Source organism: Manis javanica, chromosome 17 (genome assembly GCF_040802235.1).
Source record: "Manis javanica isolate MJ-LG chromosome 17, MJ_LKY, whole genome shotgun sequence".
Taxonomy (NCBI): Eukaryota; Metazoa; Chordata; class Mammalia; order Pholidota; family Manidae; genus Manis; species Manis javanica.
In genome coordinates, this window is record NC_133172.1 from 20063289 (window position 1) to 20087181 (window position 23893).

Sequence of the window (23893 nt, forward strand, 5' to 3'; positions counted from 1 at the left end):
TTTTGTTTAACCCAGGTTCATCAGGAGGAGACACTGAATTAATAAATATTCAGATATTTGATGGCTTTCTTGTTAGTTTCTCTCATTGTGGCCAAATGTAACTTGTGAATTTTGGTTTTGATAACTAATTATTAGGAAAAATTCTCTCCTCTTCCTGCTCTTTTGACAGCTGCTCTTTCAACTACCCATTATTATATCCACAGGGCTGTTCAGACTGGTATTAATCTTTGAGCCACATAAAAGATGAAGTCTGAATGAATTTTTTCTTTTTTTCTTTTTAAAAGCTTTCCTATCACTCGTTATACTCATTTCTCTTTACATTATAAATTCTTTGATTCAAAGGTAAACAACATGTTTAAAATCCTTCCCATAAATAATGAGGATATTTCATTGGTATCAATGATAGTAGGGTATAACTTTTCCTAAACATTTACTATGTGACAGTAATAGTTCTAAGCACTTTATATTTATTAATTGAATCCTCACAAAAAAATCCATACTGCATGAATACATTTACTAATACATAAGAAATAAAATGCCACTATAGCTCTAAGTAAAAAGTAAAAAAAAAAATCTGAAAGGATAAAAAATACTTTGATTAACAGTGGTTAATTACCATTGTATAAGATGAGCTTAGTATTAAAAGGAACAGTTTACAAGTAGGAAATGTGGATAATTTCAGTAATTAAAATAGATGTTTTAAGAGATAAAAGCAAGCATCCAAAAATAAATTTTGGGACATACTACTCAGGGCACATTTTATATCTACAAACATTTAGGTGCAACCATAACATGAATAATGAAATCATTTTTTAAAAGTCATTACAGTCATTAGAAAATAACCATTTACTGAAAAGGCAATCATATTCTTTGGTGTGATAAAAGCAGGAGAAGGTACAACATGCATTCCATGATTATACTTCCTTTAAAAATAAAAGAACTGGCAGGATTTGCTCTACCAACTGAGAGTAGTCATCTATAACTGATATGATTACAACTAACATTGGATTTTTGGTTTTTGGTTTTCTGATTTTCTGTTTTATGTTTGCAAAATGAAACAAAAGATTAACACTAACTTCAAAAACAAAGTTATAATTTCTACAAAGATTTAAAAAATACAAGGTCACACAATTTACACAGAGTGAAGTTGGTGTAAGCACAAATATAAAGATCAAAGAAAAGACAGCCCCGAAACACAAGCAAATATATAAACAAGAATATAACATATCACCAAGAAGATAGACCAAAATAACAGAGAAGATAGTTGTTATTTCAACAACTGCCATTAGTACAAGGTTTGGTAGTGGGCCAAACAGGCAAATGTCAATTTATATCTGTAAGCAAAAAATAGTGAAAGAAGGTAACATGAATTTTTGTTGCTGTTGTTTAAAATATTAGAAAGATGACAAGCGCTTTAAACTTTATTATTCATCAGTATGAATTCCCTGGTGACGAATGAGATTCGAACCACTACTAAATGCCTTTCCACATTCTTTACAGTTATAGAGCTTTTCACCAGTATGAATTCGCAGATGTCGAGTAAGGTTTGAGCATTTATTAAAGGCCTTTCCACATTCACTACATTCATATGGTTTTTCGTCTGTATGAATTCTCTGATGTTGAAGAAGTTGGGAGTTCTGAGTGAAGGCCTTCCCACATTGAAGACATTCAAAGGGTTTCTCACCAGCATGAATTCTCTGATGATGAAGAAGTTGTGAACTCTGAGTAAAAGCCTTCCCACATTCCTTACAATCATAGGGTTTCTCCCCAGTATGAATCCTCTGATGATTAGTAAGTGCTGAGGCATAACTAAAGGCTTTGCCACATTCCTTGCACACATAGGGTTTCTCACCAGTATGAATTCTCTGATGCTGAACAAGCTTTGAGCTCTCAGTAAAAGCTCTGCCACATTCCTTACATTCATATGGCTTTTCACCTGTATGAACTCGCACATGTAGGAAATGTTGTGAGCTCTTAGTAAAGGCTTTCCCACACACTTTACATTCATAGGGTTTTTCACCAGAGTGAATTCTCTGATGGTCCATAAGATTTGAGTAGTACCTAAAGGCCTTCCCACATTCCTTACATTCATAGGGTTTCTTACCAGTATGCATTCTCTGATGTTGAGAAAGGTGTGAGTTATAACTGAAGGCCTTTCCACAATCCTTACATTCAAAGGGCTTATTCACCAGACGTCGAGTAACACGTGAGCCACCACTAAAAAATTTCCCACACTCCTTATATTCATAAGATTTTTCACCAATATGAATTCTCTGATGTTGAATAAATTGTGAATTCTGACTAAAGACCTTTCCACATTTCTTGCATTCATAGGGTTTTTCTTCATTTACAGTTATCTGATGAGGTGTAAGGAATGTCTGTTGAATAAATGTGGGTATTTCATGAGTGAGTACTTCTTGGATGATATGCCCATTTTGATACCCCAGTTTTCTTTCAAAGTGGCTTCTGGATTCCAACACATCTCTAAAGTTGGAGTACTCAAGACCATGCTTTGTAAGTCCCATTAACTCCCTCTGGTATGATTCTCTTCCATTAACTTTCTTCTTTAGAGATAATACCTTGGTTTCATACACTGATTCCAGATCTGAAAGGAAATGAAATGGAAAATAAAATAAATATTCTTGGGAACTGTGGTATGATAAAGGATAAATTTGGTCTTTCTGCCTAGTTCCTAGCACAGAGTGTCAAAAACCGTTGGAATTCCCTCAGTGATAACTGAAGTGTTTTTGTTATGCTAATGAGGTGACTCATGCTGGGTCCCAAATAGCTTCTAGTTGGGGAACGGTCACCAGAAAACCCAAGCATGGGATTACAGGGTTGAGACCTTCAGCTATGTCACCTCCACGGAATATGGAAGGGCCAGAGACTGGTCAGTAACTTAATCAGTCATGTCAGTGTAATTAAACGCTGGACACCAAAGCTCAGTGGAGCTTTCTGCTTGGTAAAGATACTGACACGCTGTGAGAATGATACACTCTGACCCCACAAGGAGAGGATGTGGAACCCGTGCATCAGAAAGCCTATCAGACCTTGCCCTAATATGTACCCTCCATAGTGAAACCACAATTTTAACTATACAAATTTCCTGCATTCTCTGAATAATTATAGCAAATTATTGAAACTGCAGGGACCATGGAAGTTCCTGGATTTATAGCCAGTTGGTTAGAAGCAGGAGTGGTCTGAGTATCCCCTGAGACTTGCAGCTGACAGCTGAGGCGGAAGCAGCCTTATGCAGGACGTGCTGTTACCCTGTGAGGTCTATGTGAACTTTGGGGAGTTAGTGTCAGAATTTCAGCATACCAGTTGGGGAAGAAACAGAACAGGCTCCATAATAAAGGATATACTGGATTAAAGAGATTACAGAGGACCAACCAGACGGGGAAGAACATATTGGATGAAAGATTACAGAGGACCAGCCACATGGGGGAAGAGCCTGAGCTAAATCTACGGTATTAACACATCTGATGTGAGTGGCACACAGGGAACGCCCAGAAAATGTTATGTGCTGAGGATTCAGTGAAAATAACGTTTGCCTTGGAATTCTGTGATGCTGATCTTGGGAGAAGACAGAGAGAGACTTGTTCATGTACCACTGTAGTGACTGAAAGAGCAGGCAGCTAAAGTTTAAGGCAGACAGACAGAAACAGTGCAGAATACTGCCACGGAAAGATGACAGGAACCAGAAGCACACTGATGAGCAGTGAGTGACAACTCTGACAGTCTTTCACTGCATGTTCCCAGGCAATTACTTGACCTTTTTAAGCCCCAATTTCTTCATCTGTAAAAGGGAGATCATCCTTAACTCATGATTACTGGAGGGTAAAGAAGAACATGTAAATGTCTTTGAGTAAAACGTTCAGTATCTGATACCTATTATTGTGAAGGCATTTCTTACCAAGAACGGGGGTCTTAGGCACATTAAATGGTTTGAAGATACCAAAATGGAGCATATTGGAACATCTCAAGCCAGAAACGGGATTCTTTCCAGAATAATCCTTTTTCTCTCATCCCTATATGATCTTTCAGCAATTTTCATCTACTTAAGCTCTTAAGCAACTACTAAAACTGTCCTCTTCATTCTCCACTGCCAATGCCCTCTTGCAAACCAGAATCATCTCTTAATCAGACCACTGAAGTAGCCTCCTGACCCAGTGTCTCCATTCAGTTCTCCTACTATATAATCTATTCAGGAAGCAAAAAGACATTTGGCCTCGCCTTCCACTACTATAAGTACAAACTCCTTATAATCACCAGCAAAGGCTGAATGATGTGATTCCTACCTATCTCTCCCACCATGACACTCCACGCCTGCTTGCTCATTGGCCCAGCAACACTGGCTTTCTTTCAGTTCTTAAAATATACCAACCTTCCTTCTCTGAGAAGAACCTTCACAGGAGGTCTCTCTCTGCTTGGAGTTTTCTTCTTTACAAACACATCAAATAGTAAGACCTACCAGTGAGCCTAGTGCAATAGTAATTCTCAAATAGTGAAAAACATCAATGATATTTCAGTATGTCTACAATATCTATAATACGATATGAAAATATCTGTGATTCGAAAGGCTTAAAGATGGTGACATGACAGGTGAGACAGAAATTTCCTCCAAAAACTACATATAATATGAAAATATAGCAAATACAACTAATCCTGAAAGAGGAAGAGGAAAGAAGACTGCAACAGACTGCCTATACCTGGGGAAAAAGAGCAGACCTCATGGAAAAAGGTAAAGTACAAAGCTGTGATCTGGCAGGACCCAAGTCCTCCCAACCCAGCTCACCAGCAGGAAGAAGAGAAATGGGGTGGAGAGGGGGTGGAAGCCTAGGACTGCTGAGAACGCAACCCTGGGTATCTGCTCTGGGAGCATGAACCTACATTACATGGTGCTCTGGAGATTAGTGGGGTTGAAAAGCTAAGACCGGTGGAATACTTGGAGAGACTGAGATTTCAGCCGCTTGTGGAGAACAGGTACCCACAACAGGAGGCTCTGGATCAAAAGAAAGATGGACACTCTGAGAAACTTCCCAAAAATGAGAGGGCTGCTAAAGGGGCAAAGATTGCCCAGAGCGTGCTGCTCAGGAGAAAGGACAGGTGGACAAAACTGTCCCGGCACACTCAGCCCAGTAGGTTGGAAACTTTCAAGAGCTTCAGGAACTCCATATACCTGCCTGATAATGCAGCTACGAGGCCTCCCACTGCCATATGCAGCCTGCTGCTCCTTCCTCCCAGCTGGCACAGGCTCACAAATCTGCTGCCCCCACCACTGCTCCAGGCCAGCCAGAGGGTGGGCCCACCTATGTCAGCTACATGGGTGTAGCCTAGAGGATCTTCCCAGTGTGCTCGGCCCACTGACGCTGGCACTGAAGGCAGGCACTGAAGCTGGGAATCAGGACAGAGCCCTCTCCTCCTGGCAGGCACCAGCGCTGCTAGCCTGGGACCCCTGACACCGCTCCAGGGACTGAGCAGTAATCTTCTGGGCATTAGAGGTTGCCACCTACACAAAGTTGTCATTATAAATATGAAACTTCAAAAGACCCTGGTACAAACCAAAATCCCACAAACAACAGAAACAGGGCTAAGTGAAACTGAACTCACCAATCTTCCAGAAAAAGATTTCAAAATAAAAATAAACATGCTCACGGACCTACAGAAAAATATTTAAGACCTCAGGGAGGAATTAAAGAAAGAGAGAGAAACTTTCAAAAATACAAAAGTATCCAAAATGAAATGTACAATGGAGTGATTTAAAAACAATTAGATGAAGTAGAGGAGACAGTAAATGAAATAAAAATTAGAGAATAGGAATACAAAGAAAGTGAGGCACAGAGAGAAAAAAGGATGTCTAGGAATAAAAAAATATTAAGAGAACTGTGTGACCAATCCAATACAAACAATATTCATATTATAGGGGAACCAGAAGAAGAAGAGAGAGAGAAAGGGATAGCAAGTGTCTTTCAGGAGCTAACTGCTGAAAATTCCCCCAATCTGGGGAAGGAGATAGTTTCTCAGGCCATGGAGGTGCACAGATCCCCCAACACAAAGGAACCAAGGAAGACAACAACAAGACATATAGTAATTAAAATGGCAAAGATCAAGGATAAGGACAGAGTATTAAAAGCAGCCAGAGAGAAAAAAGATAACATACAAAGGAAAACCCATCAGGCTATCATTAGATTTCTCAGCAGAAACCTTACAGGCCAGAAGGCAGTGGCATGATGTATTTAATACAATGAAACAGAAGGGCCTCGAACCAAGAATACTCTACCCAACAACATTATAATTTACATCTGAAGCAGGGATTAAAGAATTTCCAGAAAAACAAAAGCTGAGAGAATTTACCTCCCACAAACCATCTCTACAGTGTATTTTGGAGGGACTGCTATAGATGGAAGTGGTCCTAAGGGTAAACAGCTGTCACCAAAGAAAATAAAACCACAGTAAAGAAAGTAGAACAGTTAATTACTAAGCAAATGCAAAATTAAATCAACTACCCCCAAAGTCAGAGAGAGTACAGAATATGATACTAATATAAAGAATGGAGGAGGAAGAGAAAGAAGGGACGAAAAAAGAAAAAAAAAGGAACCTTCGCATTGTGTTTTTAAGACCATACTAAGTGAGTTAAGTTAGAGTCTTAGATAGTATAAAGAAGCTACCCTTGAACCTTTGCTTACCACATATCTAAAGCCTGCAATGTCCATAAGTACATATCTATTGATAATCACCCTAAATGTAAATGGACTGAATATACCAACAAAGACATAGAGTTACTGAATGGATAAAAAAAACAAGACCCATCTATACACTGCCTACAAGAGACTCCATTCAAACCCATAGAAACACACAGACTAAAAGTGAACGGATTGAAAAAGATATTTCAATAGGGAGAAAACAATAGGGAGAAAAAGGTGTTGCAGTACTTGTATCAGATAAAATACACTGCAAAACAAAGAAAGTAACAATGGACAAAGAAGGCCATTATATAATGATAAAGGGATCAGTCCAACAAGACGATATAACCATTATAAGTATCGATGCACCCAACACAGGAGCACCTATATGTGAAACAAATACTAACACTATTAAAGGGGGAAACAGAATGCAATGCATTCATTTGAGGAGACTGAAGCACTGAACAACACAGTAGAACAGATGGACCTACAGACATCTACAGTATACACCACCCAAAAGCAGCAGGATACACATTCTTCTTAAGTGCACATGGAACATTTTCAAGAACAGATCATATGCTATACCACAAAAAGAGCCTCAGTAGATCCAGAAGGATTGAAATTGTACCAACCAGCTTCTCAGATCACAAAGGTATGAAACAAGAAAACAGAAAAGCCCGCAAACACATGGAGGCTTAACAACATGCTCCTAAATAATCAATAGATCAATAACCAAATTAAAAGAGCGATCAAGCAATATATGGAGACAAATGAAAACAACTCAAAAATATGTCAAAAACATCATCCATCATGATCAAGTAGGATTTATTCCAGGGATGCAAGGATGGTACAGTATTTGAAAATCTATCAGTATCATACACCACATCAACAAAAAGGACAAAATTCACATGATCATCTCCATAGATGCTGTAAAAGCACTTGACAGAATTAAACATCCATTCATGATAAAAACTCTCAACAAAATGGGTATAGAGGACAAGTACCTCAACATAATAAAACCATGTAAGACAAACACACAGACTACATTATACTTAACAGTGAGGAGCCGAAATCTTTTCCTTTAAGATCAGGAACAAGACAAGGATGCCCACTCTTCCCACTTTTATTCAACATAGTACTGCAGGTTCTAGCCATGGCAATCAGACAACACAAAGTAATAAAAGACATCCAGATTGGTAAGGAAGAAGTTAAACTTTCACTCTTTGCAGAGGACATATTGTACATACAAAAACCTAAAAAATGCACTACAAAACTACTAGAATAACTGAATTCAGCAAAGTTGCTGGATACAAAATCAATACACAGAAGTCTGTTGCATTCCTATACACTAAAAATGAACTAGCAGAAAGAGAAATCAGGAAAACAATTCCATTCACAATTGCATCAAAAAAAAAAAAAAACACCTAGGAATAAACCTAACCAAGGCAGTGAAAGACCTATACCCTGAAACTACAAGACACTCATGAGAGAAATTAAAGACAACAATAAATGAAAATACATCCTGTGCTCACGGGTAGGAAGAATGAATATTATCAAAATGGCCATTCTGCCTAAAGCAATCTATAGATGCAATGCAATCCCTATCAAAATACCAACAGCATTTTTCAACGAACTAGAGCAAATAGTTCTAAATTCATATGAAACCACAAAAGACCCTGAATAGCCAATGCAATCCTGAGAAGGAAGAATAAAGCGGGGGATTATGCTCCCCAACTTCAAGCTCTACTACAAAGCCACAGTAATCAAGACAATTTGGTACTGGTATAAGAACATACCCATTGACCAGTGGAACAGAATAGAGAGCCCAGATATAAACCCAAGCATATATGGTCAATTAATATACGATAAAGGAGCCATGGAAATACAATGAGAAAATGACAGCCTCTTCAATAGCTGGTGTTGGCAAAACTGCACAGCTATATGCAAGAGAATGAAACTGGATTACTGTCTAACTCCATACACTAACGTAAACTTGGACTGGATCAAAGCCTTGAATGTAAGTCATGAAACCATAAAACTCTTAGAAGAAAACATAAGCAAAAATGTCTTAAATATAAACATGAGCAACCTTTTCCTGAACACATCTCCTCGGGCAAGGGAAACAAAAGCAAAAATGAACAAATGGGACTAAATCAAACTAAAAAGCTTCTGTACAGCCAAGCACATCATAAGCAGAACAAAAAGGCATCCTACAGTATGGGTGGATATATTCATAAATGACATATCTGACAAGGGGTTAACATCCAAAATACATAAAGAAGTCACATATCTCAACACCCATAAAGCAAATAACCTGTTTAAGAAATGGGCAGAGGATATGAGCAGACATTTCTCCAACTAAGAAACTGAGAGGGCCAATAGGCACATGAAAAGATGCTCCACATCGCTAATTATCAGGGACATGCATTAAAACCACAATTAAATATCATCTCGCACCAGTTAGGATGGCCAACATCCAAAAGACAAGGATGAACAAATGCTGGCGAAGATGCAGAGAAAGGGGAACCCTCCTACACTGCTAGTGGGAATGTAAATTAGTTCAACCATTGTGGAAAACAATATGGAGGTTCCTCAAAAAACTAGAAATAGAAATACCATTTGACCCAGGAATTTCACTCCTAGGAATTTACCCAAAGAAAACAAGTTTTCAGATTTAAAAAGATATATGCACCCCTACGTTTACCGCAGCACAATTTACAATAGCCAAAATATGGAAGCAACCTAAGTGTCCATCAGTAGATGAATGCATAAAGAAGATGTGGTACATTTACACAATGGAATATTATTCAGCCATAAGAAGAAAACAAATCCTACCATTTGCAACAACATGGATGGAGCTAAAGGGTATTATGCTCACTGAAATTAGCCAGGTGGAAAAAGAGAAGAAAAAAACTAAAGTGAGTCCCCTCATTTGTGGAGTATAGCAACAAAGTAAAACTGAAGTAACAAAACAGCAGCAGACATGGAGACTCCAGGAAGGGACTAGCAGTTACCAAAGCAGTAGGGTTGGGGAGGGCAGGTGGGGATGGAGGGAAAAGGGAACTGAGGGGCATTATAATTGGCATACATGGTGTTGGGGGGTCACCAGGAAGACAGTGTAACACAGAGAAGACAAGTAGTGACACTGTGGCATCTTACTGCACTGATGGACAGTGACTGCAATGGGGTGTGTGGGGGGAGTTGATAATATGGGTGAACGTTGTAATGACAATGTTGTTTTTTCTAGAGTCCCTATCAGGAGGGAAGAGCCCCTATACACAAAGATGCATGGTACACAGACGGCAACGACAATGTTTTTCATGTGAGACCTTCATAAGAGTATATATCAATGATACCTTCAAAAAAGAAAAAGAAAATATCCATCATTTCTATTCATGTCAAAATCACAGGAACTACTAACACTGCTATGGTTTGTTGCATGTACCATACTAGGAAGAAATGCTAAATTTCAGTTAGAGGTTACTATGTATAAAAGTGTATTTTTTCTTTTCATCCAAATTCAGACTCCCAAAATTCTATTCAAAGGAACCCCAAATTAGCAACCTCTGAGTTACAGTGATCCTTTAAACGTGTCCTTTGCTCAAATCATCTCATTCAGAATAGAATGGTTTTACATCTCATTCAGAATAGAATTCAAAGTCCATACCAAGGCCCACAAGACCGTAGGTCATCTGCAGTCCACCGTCCCTCCCACCTCCACCTCGCCAACACACTTACATCCTGCTACTTTGCTGATCTCCTTCCACACAATTCCCTCTTTGCTCATTCTGCTCCGGCCACAATGGCAGGAGCCAAGAAGCTTCTAACTCAAGGACTTTGTTCTTCCTGTTCCTTTTGCCTAAATCTTTACTCGTTCCTTCACTTTCTTCAGGTCTTGACTAAAATATCACCTCAACACAGAGGCCTTCCAGAACTTCCCTTCATAATACCACCACCTGACATTATACATTATATCTACTTTTTTCTCTCTCACCCTCTAGAATATAAACTCCAGAAGAACAGAATTTTGATTGTTTTCTTCAATACTATAATTCTGGCACTTGGACCAGTGCTTAGTATAGTGCTCCTCTGGCTCCCCTCCTTTATCCCAAATCTCTCCTCTGCCACCTCTCCCTTTCCTACAGAGGGAAAGACCTTTCTGTTTTTCCCAACATTGTCTCTGCAGATGGTGACTGCAATCCCTTGCAAGGCTCCATCTACTATTTCAGTATGGATTAATGCCACTTCTGTGAAGCTCCCTGTCTGATTCTCTCTTTTACTAGATTCTACTTTGTGGATGTTATTTATGGATATATTTTAGCACCACTTTTTGACTCTTGAGTTCTTGGTAGCTGACATAATTATCAAACTGCAGCACCTGGCTGACTAGGCCTCTGCACAAATCAGGAAATAAAAAATGCTGGATAAAGGAAAAATGCATGACAAACTGACAAAAAAGTCACTGGTAGGTAGCTATAATGAAGACCACTACTTAAAGGGGAGGCAGTGTAGATACAGATGTGTGCCTGTGCGCACACAGAAACACACACCAAGTATATTATTTTGGGGGTGTTAACAGAAAACAATTCAGTGAATCTAAGAGGGAGAAAAGCTAAAAAGGAATTCAATCCAAAATATGGGCAAAAGAGTGTTCTTTGGAGGGAAGATTTCTTTGGAGGGCACCTTCTATTTGAAATTAAGAAAAGAGTAGGAAGTAAGGGAAGGAATGAAAACGGTCATTTGTAAACTCATGTAAAGGACTTAGTTTTTCCCAAAGGCCTTGGGTTTTCTTGGGAACTTCCATGATAACATCTCAAAGGTGCTGTTTCTCTACTGACCAGAAGAGTTATTATCTGCAATGCTTTGCTTCCTTCTGTCCAATTATTTCTCACTCACCTGAACACAATCCTCTCATCAGCTCTCTGCCAACGACCCAGGGCTCTTTCCCTTGTTCCAATAAGGAGATAACTTGAGGCTTAGGAATGTTAAGCCCTGCTCACAAGAAGAAAATACGGAACATGGTTATGCTGTTGGGAAAATCAGATCAGAAATAAGACTCAGTCCTTGATGACCACAGAAGAGACCCCACTACAGGACCAGTCAAAGAAAGAAGATGAATCTTCCTCCACAGCCAATTGAAGCAGCCCATTTCCCTCTCTTCATTTCAGTTCAAACCATTTGGGAATAGGGAGCAGAAATTCAGCTGAGAAATTCGCAGTGAAAGAAACAGATACTGCACAGAAATCTAAAGTATCGGCACAGATGCCCTTACCCACAGACACCAGGTTGCTGTAGTTCTCCAGCATCACATCCCTGTACAAGTCCCTGTGAGCAGGGTCCAGGCCCTCCCACTCCTCCTGAGAGAAGTCTACGGACACATCACTGAACACCACTGATCCCTGAAACAGTAAACGTGTGTTACTGGTGTAACAAAAGAAATACTTCAGAAACTACTGTGATTGTACTGCAGGGTAAAACAAATGAGCAATCATACTGGTGTTAATGAGATCTCTGGATCTCAAAACAGATGCAAGAGTACTCAAAGCAGTTCACTTTATATTAAAAAATCCCAACTGAATTTGAACAAGCCTGTGGACTTAACTATTTTCAGGCAACACTTAAATGATACACAGAGATGCAACTAGCAAATTTCAAACAATGGACGATAAACCAGTTTTTTCCTTTTCTAACAAAAAACCTGCACAGAAAGAAAAGAGATGGAAGGTGCACCTGCAAAGTAGGAGACTCAGGCGACATGTCAACCAGTTGCAGACCATAGTTCTTATTTGGATTCTAATTCAAATAAATGATTTGTAAAAAACCAGACAATTATGGAAATTTAAACATTGGGTATTGATGACATTAACAAACTATTTTTAACTTTTAGATGCAATAATGACATCATGGTTGTTTTTAAAAAATAATCCTTGTCTTTCTTTAAGAGATACATGCCAATTTGCATTTGCTTCAAAATAATGCTGTTTGGGGAGAATAGGGGACTATGCATGGAAGAAACAGGTATTAGTATGTAAACAAGACTGAGCTGATAATTATTGATGCTAACAGTAAGTATATGGTAGTTCTTAATACAACTCTACTTTCCTGTATCTGAAATTTATTATGAAAAAGTTTTTTTAAGGAGGGATGGTAGTGAATACTTTCAACAGAATATTTACAAGGTCCCAATCACGTGTATAGCACTGATTTAAACAAAACTGTGATACAGCAAATCAAATCTATACATATCTTGTAAAGAAATAACTAGAAAATGTCTAAAGACAGCTTAATAAAAAATAGTGAATTAGGAATATTAATTTAAAATATGATAAATTCCATTGACTTAGCTAAGACATGAGTAGCATGAGGTGGTGGCTCAGGTCCCTACTGGTAATACTACCTGAATTTTTACAATATAAAATTTGACAAATACATTTTAAAACAGCAATATCTCTGAAACAGCATATAGCTGAAGTTTCTCATAAACTCTAGTTCACTCTGTTACAAGAATAATTTCCTATTAATACAAATTCTTCAATAATACTTTTCCTGATGTCAGAATTTTCTACATTATAGATATTACCAGACAATATTTAAAAGATTCTTCCAAGAGCAGATAGCATGATCTCTACAATTCATGAGTTGGCTGAACTCACTGTAAGCATCCATCATTCTTATCCTTATTTCTGAGATAAAGAAAACTGGTGATTCATACAGAAATACCTCATGCCCCACACTTCCTGTTCTGTCTCAGACTAGACTTCACGTGCAGGTGCCCTAACAGAGTCACAGCGATCTGTCTAGATCTCACAATCCTCTGAGCCTCATAAACCGGGTGACCTTGCAACAGTCTTAACATTTGGAGCTACCAACACCACCTCCGATCCTCTCTTACTGGTGATTACTGATCTGTGGAGATAATCCTGGCTTTTCTGTGTGTGTTCCCAGCTAAGCAACTCATACCTCCACTTCACCAAATCATTGTCTAGACAGGACAAGGTCATTCTACAAATCTTCCCAAGAGCCCATATCCTCTCCATCACAGTCCCTGGAAAAGGGCTGAAGAAAGAGAGGCTCAATTCTTTACTGAAGGAAAACATTAATGCTGGGCCAAAAGAGGGGTACTTGGGAATGGGATGGGATTATCTGATTAGAATGAGGAAATGGGGACCAGGATCCTTAAGGGGAACCCTGATAAACCAGGAATATCAGGAGAAGGAGAGCAAATGCTCACATCCTTTTAAATTTCTGTTATTTGTTTTTTTAAGAACTGATGTCAGGAAGGTAAGAAAAAGCATCAACTCACCTGGGCCATGGCTGTCAGTATTGCAGGAGAGGGTCAGTCCTCTTTGGGGCTGTTTTCCTGAAAAAGGATAGTGTTCTGAGAAGACAGGAAGGAGGAAGCATGGGAATGCTCTGGAAATCACACTGGCTTTACCATTCTGACTGACCAGGTGCACTACCTTCACCTCCCTGGGCCTGGTAACTCTGGCTAGTGGGAGAAGGGAATAAATCCTACTTCAGCCCCAGAAACTGCAGGCTTTAGCTGCAGCGAGGTGTATCCTGGCTAGTACATCCAAAGGAAAACAGACTCAGATTGACTCTCCTTCACCCAAGCAATCCAGGTTCCTGCCTCAGCCAAGGGATTCAGGCCCCACTTTGCCCCACTTTACTAAAGATGATCTGAACTCAAGACAGCGAGCGCTGCTATGACCTGCCCTGAGTGGATCCCTCCTCTGCAACCTCATGCCCAGGCCACATTCACCCAGATGGTGTCCTTCGGCTAGGAACACAGTACATCCTGATCAAGAAGGTCTAAAGACTTCCTTAATCAAGTCGTCTTTGCTTCCCAAGTCCAAAACAGTCAACTTCTACTCCCAACCTTATTCCTACCCTACCCCGGCCACACACAGAGGTGCTCCTCATTCCTACCCTCTACCTGTTTTGTAAAATAAAGAAAAAAAAAATTAACTCTGCTTACATTTTATACCATGCAAAATAATCAGCACATCAACTTTTATAACTTTTTTTGGGTAAGATCTTTTTTACCTATGCATATTTATATAAATTTCTATTTGCCAGTACTTTAATTTGCTACACTTAAAAATCTTTAGTCAGTTATTCCATTTTGGTATAAGATTACTTGGTAAAAGACTGTGGGATAAGATTATCAATTATAATTTCATTTTAGTATAATTATGAGTTTGGAATCCTACTTAACTTTTCCCTCTAAGGCTGGCTACCTAGCTGTACCAGGCATGCAAGAATAATATTTCACAGGACATAAACTGCACTATTTTATATGCCACTGCTGTGTTGTCTTTTCCTACATATATATATGACCATAACAGGATTATACACAGCAGTAATAGTAATATAACTTCAGGTTCAGTTCCCAGACCCAATTCCAATCTGTGTACATTTGTGGGAGGGGAATATTCCCACAGATAACACCAAGCAATTCTCAAACACCAGTAGGGGTGTCTGAGAACTCAGCTCAATTCTGATGCCAATCTACCTGGAGACAGCACCAGATTCCCCAGGTTAAAGGCTCCATCCTACATGACCACCCTCTGCCTGCCACTCCAGACACCAGTTGCAAGCCCCGGGCAGTTCCCTGTTCTTCTGACCTACTGGCTACAGATTGGAGGTTCCCACCACCTCCCCCTTAGGTTCAATTAGTTTGCTGGAGCAGCTCACAGAACTCAGGAAAACACTTAATTTTACCAGTTTAACAAGGGATACTGTAAAGGATACAAGTTAACAGCCAGTTGAAGAGCTACAATAGGGCAAGGTCCCAAATAAAGGAGCTTCTATCCTCGTGGAGCTTGGGGCCTGGCTCGGTGGCACACGGGAGCATTCTGGTTCCCCAAGCGCAAAAGCTCACAGAGAAGCAGGATCCACCCGGGGAGAGAGCAGTGAGCTCTTCTGGGGTCCATGAGAGGGCTTCACTGCACAGCCATGATTGACTAGATTACTGGCTACTGGCTGATTCAACCTCCAGCCCCTGCCCTCAGGTGGGGTCCAAAAGTCTCTCATTAATATGACAAGACACCCATTTCACCTTTAAGACTGCAATGTTTTCAGGAACTGTGCATGAAGATCAAATATACCTGGGAAATATTTGATTATATGAATGACCAAATATATATTTCTTATGACTCATATCACAGCCGCTAAGAAAGAAAAAAACTATATTAAGATACAACCTCACTTCAGATATGCTGATTGAGAGGAAAAAAGAACTCATCCTTGGGGAGGAAGTCAACTGGCCACAGAGAAGCTTGTCAGAAGTTATGGGGAAGAAAAAAGCAATTGTTTCCCAGTTCTTTCCTATGGAATACCGTTTTTCTAATAGGTTAGAAAAAAAAAATACTGGTGATAGTACCTTCTTTCTGATTTTCTTCCTGTGAATGTTTCTAGTATTTCACCAATAGGTATTCAGTTAGTTTTTTTTTAACTTTTTAATACAGAAATTTCCAAACACACACAGAAGTAGAATTTAAATAGTCTCAAACCCGTCATGTATCCACTCACTAGCTTCACTCACTGTCAAGTCACGGCCAGTGCTCTTCTACCGAGACTCTCACCCAGTAATTTTAGGTTAGCTTTAATTTTTTTTGAACAGCTTTTATGAAGATATGTTTCACATACCATATAAGTCACTCACTTGAAGTACACAATTCCATGTTTTCTACTATATCTAAAAATCATTATCTAATTTTGGAACATCTCCCCTAAAAGAAACCCCACGAACAGTCGGCCCTCATTTTCCCTAAACAAACACTAAACCATACACTGCCTCTATGGACTTGCCTATTCTAGACATTTCATACAAATGGAATCATACAATTGCCTTTGTGACTAGATTCTTTCACTTAACATATTTTCAAGGTATATTTATATTGTAGCATGTATCAGAACTCATTCCTTTTTATTGCCAAATAATATTCCATTGTATGGATATGTCATCTTTTGTTTTTCTATCCATCAGTAGATGAAAGTTTGGGTTATTTCCACTTTTTGGCTATTGTGAATAATATTGCTTGAACAGCTATATACAAGTTTATGTGTGAATATATGTTTGCATGTATATCTCTTGGTATATACCTAGGAGTGGAACTGTTAGATCATATGGTAAGTCTTAACAGTAAGAACTGCCAAACTATTTTCTGAAGTGGCTGCACCATTTTATATCCCACCAGCAATTTCTCCAAATCTTCACCAACCCTTGTTATTGTCTTTTTTATCATAGCTGTGCTGTTAGGTATGAAGCAATATCTCATTGTGGTTTTGGTTTACATTTTCCTCATGATTAAAGATGCTCAATGAAGTTAGCTTTTAAGAATCCAGTTCTCCAGCGAGAGGCTGAAAGCTTTTCCTCTGAGATGGGGAACAAGACAGGGATGCCCACTCTCCCCACTGTTATTGAACATAGTACTGGAGGTCCTAGCCACGGCAATCAGACAAAACAAAGAACTACAAGGAATCCAGATTGGTAAAGAAAAAAGTCAAACAGTCACTCTTTGCAGATGACATGATATTGTACATAAAAAACCCTAAAGACTCCACTGCAAAACTACTAGAATATCGGAATTGAGCAAACTTGCAGGATACAAAATTAACACACAGAAATCTGTAGCTTTCCTATACACTAACAATGAACTAATAGAAAGAGAAATCAGGAAAACAATTCCATTCGCAATTGCATCAAAAAGAATAAAATACCTAGGAATAAACCTAGCCAAGGAAATGAAAGACCTATACCCTGAAAACTACAAGACACCCTTAAGAGAAATTAAAGAGGTCACTAACAAATGGAAACTCATCCCATGCTCCTGGCTAGGAACAACTAATATCATCAAAATTGCCATCCTGCCCAAAGCAATATACAGATTCAATGCAATCCCTATCAAATTACCAACAGCATTCTTCAATGAACTGGATTAAATAGTTCAAAAATTCATATGGAACCATCAAAGACCCCGAATAGCCAACACAATCCTGAGAAGGAAGAATAAAGTGGGGGGGAATCTCACTCCCCAACTTCAAGCTCTACTACAAAGCCACAGTATTCAAGACAATTTGGTACTGGCACAAGAACAGAGCCACAGACCAGTGGAACAGAATAGAGACTCCAAACATTAACCCAAACATATATGGTCAATTAATATTTGATAAAGGAGCCATGGACATACAATGGGGAAATGACAGTCTCTTCAACAGATGGTGCTGGCAAAACTGGACAGCTACATGGAGCGAATGAAATGGGATCACTGTCTAACCCCATACACAAAAGTAAACTCAAAATGGATCAAAGACCTGAATGTAAGTCATGAAACCATAAAACTCTTAGAAAAAAACATAGGCAAAACTCTCATGGACATAAACATGAATGACTTCTTCATAAACATATCTCCCCGGGCAAGGGAAACAAAGGCAAAAATGAACAAGTGGGACTATATCAAGCTGAAAAGCTTCTGTACAGCAAAGGACACCATCAATAGAACAAAAAGGTATCCTACACTATGGGAGAATATATTCATAAATGACAGATCCGATAAAGGGTTGACATCCAAAATATATAAAGAGCTCACATACCTCAACAAACCAAAAATAAATAATCCAATTAAAAAATGGGCAGAGGAGCTGAATAGACAGTTCTCTAAAGAAGAAATTTAGATGGCCAACAGACACATGAAAAGATGCTCCACATTGCTTGTCGTCAGAGAAATGCAAATTAAAACCACAATGAGATATCACCTCACACCAGTAAGGATTGCCATCATTGAAAAGACAAACAACAACAAATGTTGGCAAGGTTGTGCAGAAAGGGGAACCCTCCTACACTGCTGGTGGGAATGTAAATTAGTTCAACCATTGTGGAAAGCAGTACGGAGGTTCCTCAAAATGCTCAAAATAGAAATACCATTTGACCCAGGAATTCCACTTGTAGGAATTTACCCTAAGAATGCAGTACTCCAGTTTGAAAAAGACAGATGCACCCCTATGTTTATCGCTGCACTACTTACAATAGCCAAGATATGGAAGCAATCTAAATGTCCATCAGTAGATGAATGGATAAAGGAGATGTGGTACACATACACAATGGAATATTACTCAGCCATAAGAAAAAACAAATCCTACCACTTGCAGCAACATGGGTGGAGCTAGAGGGTATTATGCTCAGTGAAATAAGCCAGGTGGAGAAAGACAAGTACCAAATGATTTCACTCATATGTGGAGTATAAGAACAAAGGAAAACTGAAGGAACAAAACAGTAGCAGAATCACAGAACCCAAGAATGGACTAATAGTTACCAAAGGGAACGGGACTGGGGAGGATGGGTGGGAAGGGAGGGATAAGGGCGGGGAAAAAGAAAGAGGGCATTACGATTAGCATGTATAGTACGTGGGGGGCACAGGGAGGGCTGTGCAACACAGAGAAGACAAGTAGTGATTTTACAGCATCTTACTAAGCAGAAGGACAGGGACTCTGAAGGGGTATGTGGGGGTAACTTGGAGAAGGGGGGAACCTAGTAAACATAATGTTCTTTCTGTAATTGTAGATTAATGATACCAAAAAAAAAAAAACACTCTCATGTACCACATATATATATTTAGTCTTTGATTCAATCTCAAGAAAGAAGAGAATATAAAAGAGGTCTCCTGGATAATACCTGATTCGGTGTCTTAGAATAGAAAAAAAAAATTGGCTAGATCTAGAACCTTCTGCTGTTGCTAAAAGGTGATGTTATTTTTAAAAACATCAGGAGCTGTGCTGAAAGGATTCCTTTTAAGAGTCCCCTAAGAGAAGCCCTCACTGGCCAAGTAATGAAATTTATGCAACATATGGTGAATACATCTCCTGCCACTCCTCCTTGTACTATGATGGCGTCTATGACAACCATCAGTTAATTAAAACATTGGAAAGGGCTCTAAGTACACAATATCATGGGAGAGAAAAACAAAAAGATGAAGTGCATGAAAGAAGAGGGTAAACAAAAGTCCTTTTTTTTTTTCACTGGCCATAGTGGGTTTTTTATGTGTGTTTTCATCTTGTATAAATCATATACCATATTTCTGGCATAAGGTGCTTGTTCCCATTTGTACAATCTAAGAAGTATAAACTCAGGGAAGTCTGAAAAAGGAAAAACTACCAAAACCAAGAAGGACCCACCACACCTGTGGCCTCACACACTAATAAGATAGAAAGGGTATTCCACAGTTAGTCTGCACCACTGGACACACAAAAATCCAATAGGTATAATAAACAAATAAGCTGAAGGCCCAAATAAGAGCTCTTTGCATACACAATCCATTACCATCTAGAAAATGAACTTTTTACGAACAAGATTAAGCCCCTAATAGTTATATTGTGAAATTAATTAGGAAGATTTAGGCTTTTTAAAAACCACCACTAAGCCCAGGTCAATATATCTTCATGACAGGACATCGAGTTGTAGTAACACTGTAGACCATGCAAAACTTAAGAGAACACATCAGGTCCTATAAAGAAATGGAGTCACAAAAATAAAACTATATTAAAAACAGAAATTTACATGTCCAATGAAGTGTAAAAAGGGACTCAGCAAAATGATCATGCTCTCAGGTTCAAATGATCTTATATTGTGGAGACAAGTCTCAGGTAGCAGCCACAAATAATTGAGAATTCAGTCTTAAAGCTAGTCTTTGGTTGTTTTTTCCCCCTCATATCTGATTTCGTAATTTGTATCTTACCTTCTTTTTTTCCTTTAAGTGTTGCTAGAGGTTTATCAGTTTTATTACTTCTAAGAAATAAATTTTTGGCTTTGTTAATTTGTTCTGTTCTGCAGACTTTAAATTTCAAAACACATATGTTTACATTTGAGCTCTTATTATTTCCTAGTTTTTGCTCTCTTTGGGGTTAGTTTAGTATGTTTTTTTCTTAACTTCAAAGAATACATATATCATTAATTTTTCAACATTCTACATTCTTTCTTACCAGCATATAGCAAACAGCTCAATTTTGATGTTATATTTTCATATCATTTTATTATCATTCATACAATTTTAAAATATTTAAAATTTGTATTGCAATGTCTTATTTAATTCACCACTTATACATTGCTTAAATCCCAACCATTGGGATATTTGTAAATATCTTTTTGCTATTTATATTCTGGCTGGATTATGCTGTGATCAGAAAACATACAGTATTATCTCAATTCTTTGAAATTTACTGAGATTGTCACAATCACACATTCCTTTTATAGTGCTGCATATAATCAATTTGGGTAAGTGTCCCATATGTATAATCTTAAAATAACATACACTGTAGTTGTAGGGAACACTGTTCTACATATATCTATTAGGTCAAGTTTGTTAATCACATTGTTCAAATATTACAGAGCATTACTGGATTTACATTAATTGATCTTTCAGTACTGAGAAAAGTGCTAAAAATCCCACTGTAATTGTGATATGTCTACTACTTTTAGTTCTGTCAAATATATTTGAAATCATTTTATGAAAGTAAATACATTTAGGACTGTGACACCATACTGGTGAACTAACTTTTTATTATCAACTATTGCTCTTTGTCTCTAGTAAAGCTCCTTGTCCTAAAGTCTATTCTCACACAATGAAGTCAGGAGTGTAAACTGATAGAACTTAGGAAGTTGTCAGTATACATTAAAGCTGAATGTATGCATAATCTACGGCACAGAAATTTCACCCTGCGGATATACCCAACAGAAATGCATTCATATGTGCACCAAAAGTCATGTAGAAGAACGTTCATAGCAGCCTGGTTCATACTAGCCCCAATAGGAAAAAAACTCAAATATCAATCAATACTTGATGGAAAATAAACTGTGTAACATTTACACAATGGAATTTTAAACAGCAAGATAATGAATGACCTACAGCTATGTAAAGCAACTTGGATGAATCTTGCAAATTCAAACTACATAATATTATTACATAGTACATTCATATTACACATGAAATGCAATGTTGAGCAAAAGAAGTCAAGCATGAAGGAGGAGATATTGTGTGATTTATGTAAGATTCAAGAACAGGTAAAACTAATATGATTATAGAAAACAGAATAACGGCTATCTTTGGAAGAGGTGGACAGTGAGTGGATAGGACAAGAGTTGGGCTTCTGGAATGCTGTAATGTCCTATTTCCTTTTCTGATTTGAGCTCTGGCTGAGAACACTCATTTTGTAAAATTCATTAAGTTATACACTTTGATTTTTATACTTTCTCTAATTTAAAACTACATGATATACCTTTATACAGCAGATCCATCAAGAATTAAAATACCAAGTGGCCAAGTATTAGACAAAATAAGGGATCTGTATGTTTGTAAATAGCTAGTAAGAATTTAACTTGGATAACCATATTGAAAATCAGTTTGGCATTATCAAGGAAATTTGAAGATAGATACACATCCTGTGGTCCAGCAATTTCATTTGTATTTCTGTACCCTAGGGAAGCATGCATACCAGGGTACTTGTAAAAATATGTTTAAGCAGCCCTTTCTCAAGAGCCAAAAACTAGAAAAAACCAATGTCCAAACTACAGCTGTATGTAACAACTTACATGAGTAAGCCTAAAAAATAAAATATTGTGTAAGAAAAGCAAGACTCAAAACATTACACCACACAATTTCATTTCTATAAATTTAAAAAGGCAAAACTACATTGTTTAGGGATGTATAGATATGTGGTAAATGTTAACAAAAACAAAAACTATCATCAAAATCAGGATATGGGTTACCTAAAGAGGGGAAGAGATTAGGTTTATTCAGGGGGTAGAACTAACAGGGGCTTCAGGAGTGTTGACACAAATGGTTGTTATATGGAGGTTCTCTTATATTTACTTCTTAAATTATATGTCACTATTATAAGCACTGTTGTGTATGTCTGTAATATTCAGGAATTTCTTTTTTAAAAGAAATAACTATATAACAGCTACAAATAGTTTTTAGTGAAAATGTAAGACGAAATAGTAACTGCTATTAAGATTCAAATCTTGAAACTAACATATACCATATGTGCATAACAGACTTAGAAGGAAATCAATTAAAATATCCACAGTGGTTATGTCAGGGTGGTAGGAGTTTAGTTTTGCTCTTTGAAACTTCCTAGTTTCCAAATTCTTTTAAAGAATCATGTTGTAACATTCCTGATTAGAAAAGACATATGCACCCCTACGTTTATTGCTGAACTGTTTTTAGTACCCAAGATATGAAAGCAGTCTAAGTGCCCATCAAAAGAAGAATGGATAAAAAAGATGTGGTACATATACACAATGTATTTTTATTCAGCCATAAGAAGAAAACAAATCCTCCCATTTGCAACAACATGGATGGAGCTAGAGGGTATTATGCTCAGTGAAATAAGCCAGCAAAGAAAGACAAGTACCATATGATTTGCAGAGTATAAAAACAAAGCAAAAAAAAGAGCTCACACACCTTAACACCCAGAAAGCAAATAACCCAATTAAAAAATGGCAGAGGATTTGAACAGACACTTCTCCAAAGAAGAAATTCAGATGGCCAACAGGCAGATGAAAAGATGTTCCACATCACTAATTATCAGGCAAATGCAAATTAAACCACAATGAGTTATCACCTCACACCAGTTAGGATGGCCAACATCCAAAAGACAGGAAACAACAAATGCTGGCGAGGATGGAGAGAATGGGGAACCCTCCTACGCTGCTGGTGGGAATGTAAATTAGTTCAACCATTATGGAAAGCAATAGGGAGGTTCCTCAAAAAACTAAAAATGAAAGCACCATTTGACCCAGGAATTCTACTCCTAGGAATTTACCCAAAAAAACAAAATCCCAAATTAAAAAAGACATATACACCCCTACATGTATCACGGCACTATTTACAATAGCCAAGATATGGAAGCAACCCAAGTGTCTAGCAGTAGATGAATGGATAAAGAAGATGTGGTACATATACACAGTGGAGTATTATTCAGCCATAAGAAGAAAATAAATCCTACTACTTGCAACAACATGGACGGAGCTAGAGGGTATTATGCTCAGTGAAATAAGCCAGGCAGAAAAAGACAAGTACCAAATGACTTCACTCATATGTGGAGTATAACAACATAGCAAAACTGTAGGAACAAAACAGCAGCAGACTCACAGAACCCAAGAAGGGACTAGTGGTTACCAAAGGGAAGGGGTGGGTGGGGAGGGAGTG

At 38.1% G+C, this 23893-nt stretch overlaps 1 protein-coding gene across 17 annotated transcripts in view; it reads right to left on the bottom strand.

Moving 5' to 3' along the window:
• Positions 1–1076: 1076 nt before the first annotated feature.
• The window catches only part of LOC108387582 (uncharacterized), a 67451-nt gene continuing 44634 nt past the window's right edge, over positions 1077–23893 (bottom strand). For 6 of the 17 annotated variants that reach the window (XM_073225979.1, XM_073225981.1, XM_073225978.1 and 3 more), the window contains 5 exons: positions 13990–14046; positions 12417–12479; positions 11959–12085; positions 11583–11678; positions 1077–2605 (listed from right to left, as the gene is read on the bottom strand). In XM_073225979.1, the coding sequence (XP_073082080.1) occupies positions 1425–2605; positions 11583–11678; positions 11959–12085; positions 12417–12479; positions 13990–13998 (1476 nt within the window). In that variant the 5' untranslated portion in view covers positions 13999–14046 and the 3' untranslated portion in view covers positions 1077–1424. Of the gene's footprint in view, positions 2606–11582; positions 11714–11958; positions 12086–12416; positions 12480–13989; positions 14047–23893 lie in introns of those variants that run through there. The other 11 variants (XM_073225989.1, XM_073225984.1, XM_073225985.1 and 8 more) reach the window with 4 other exon arrangements.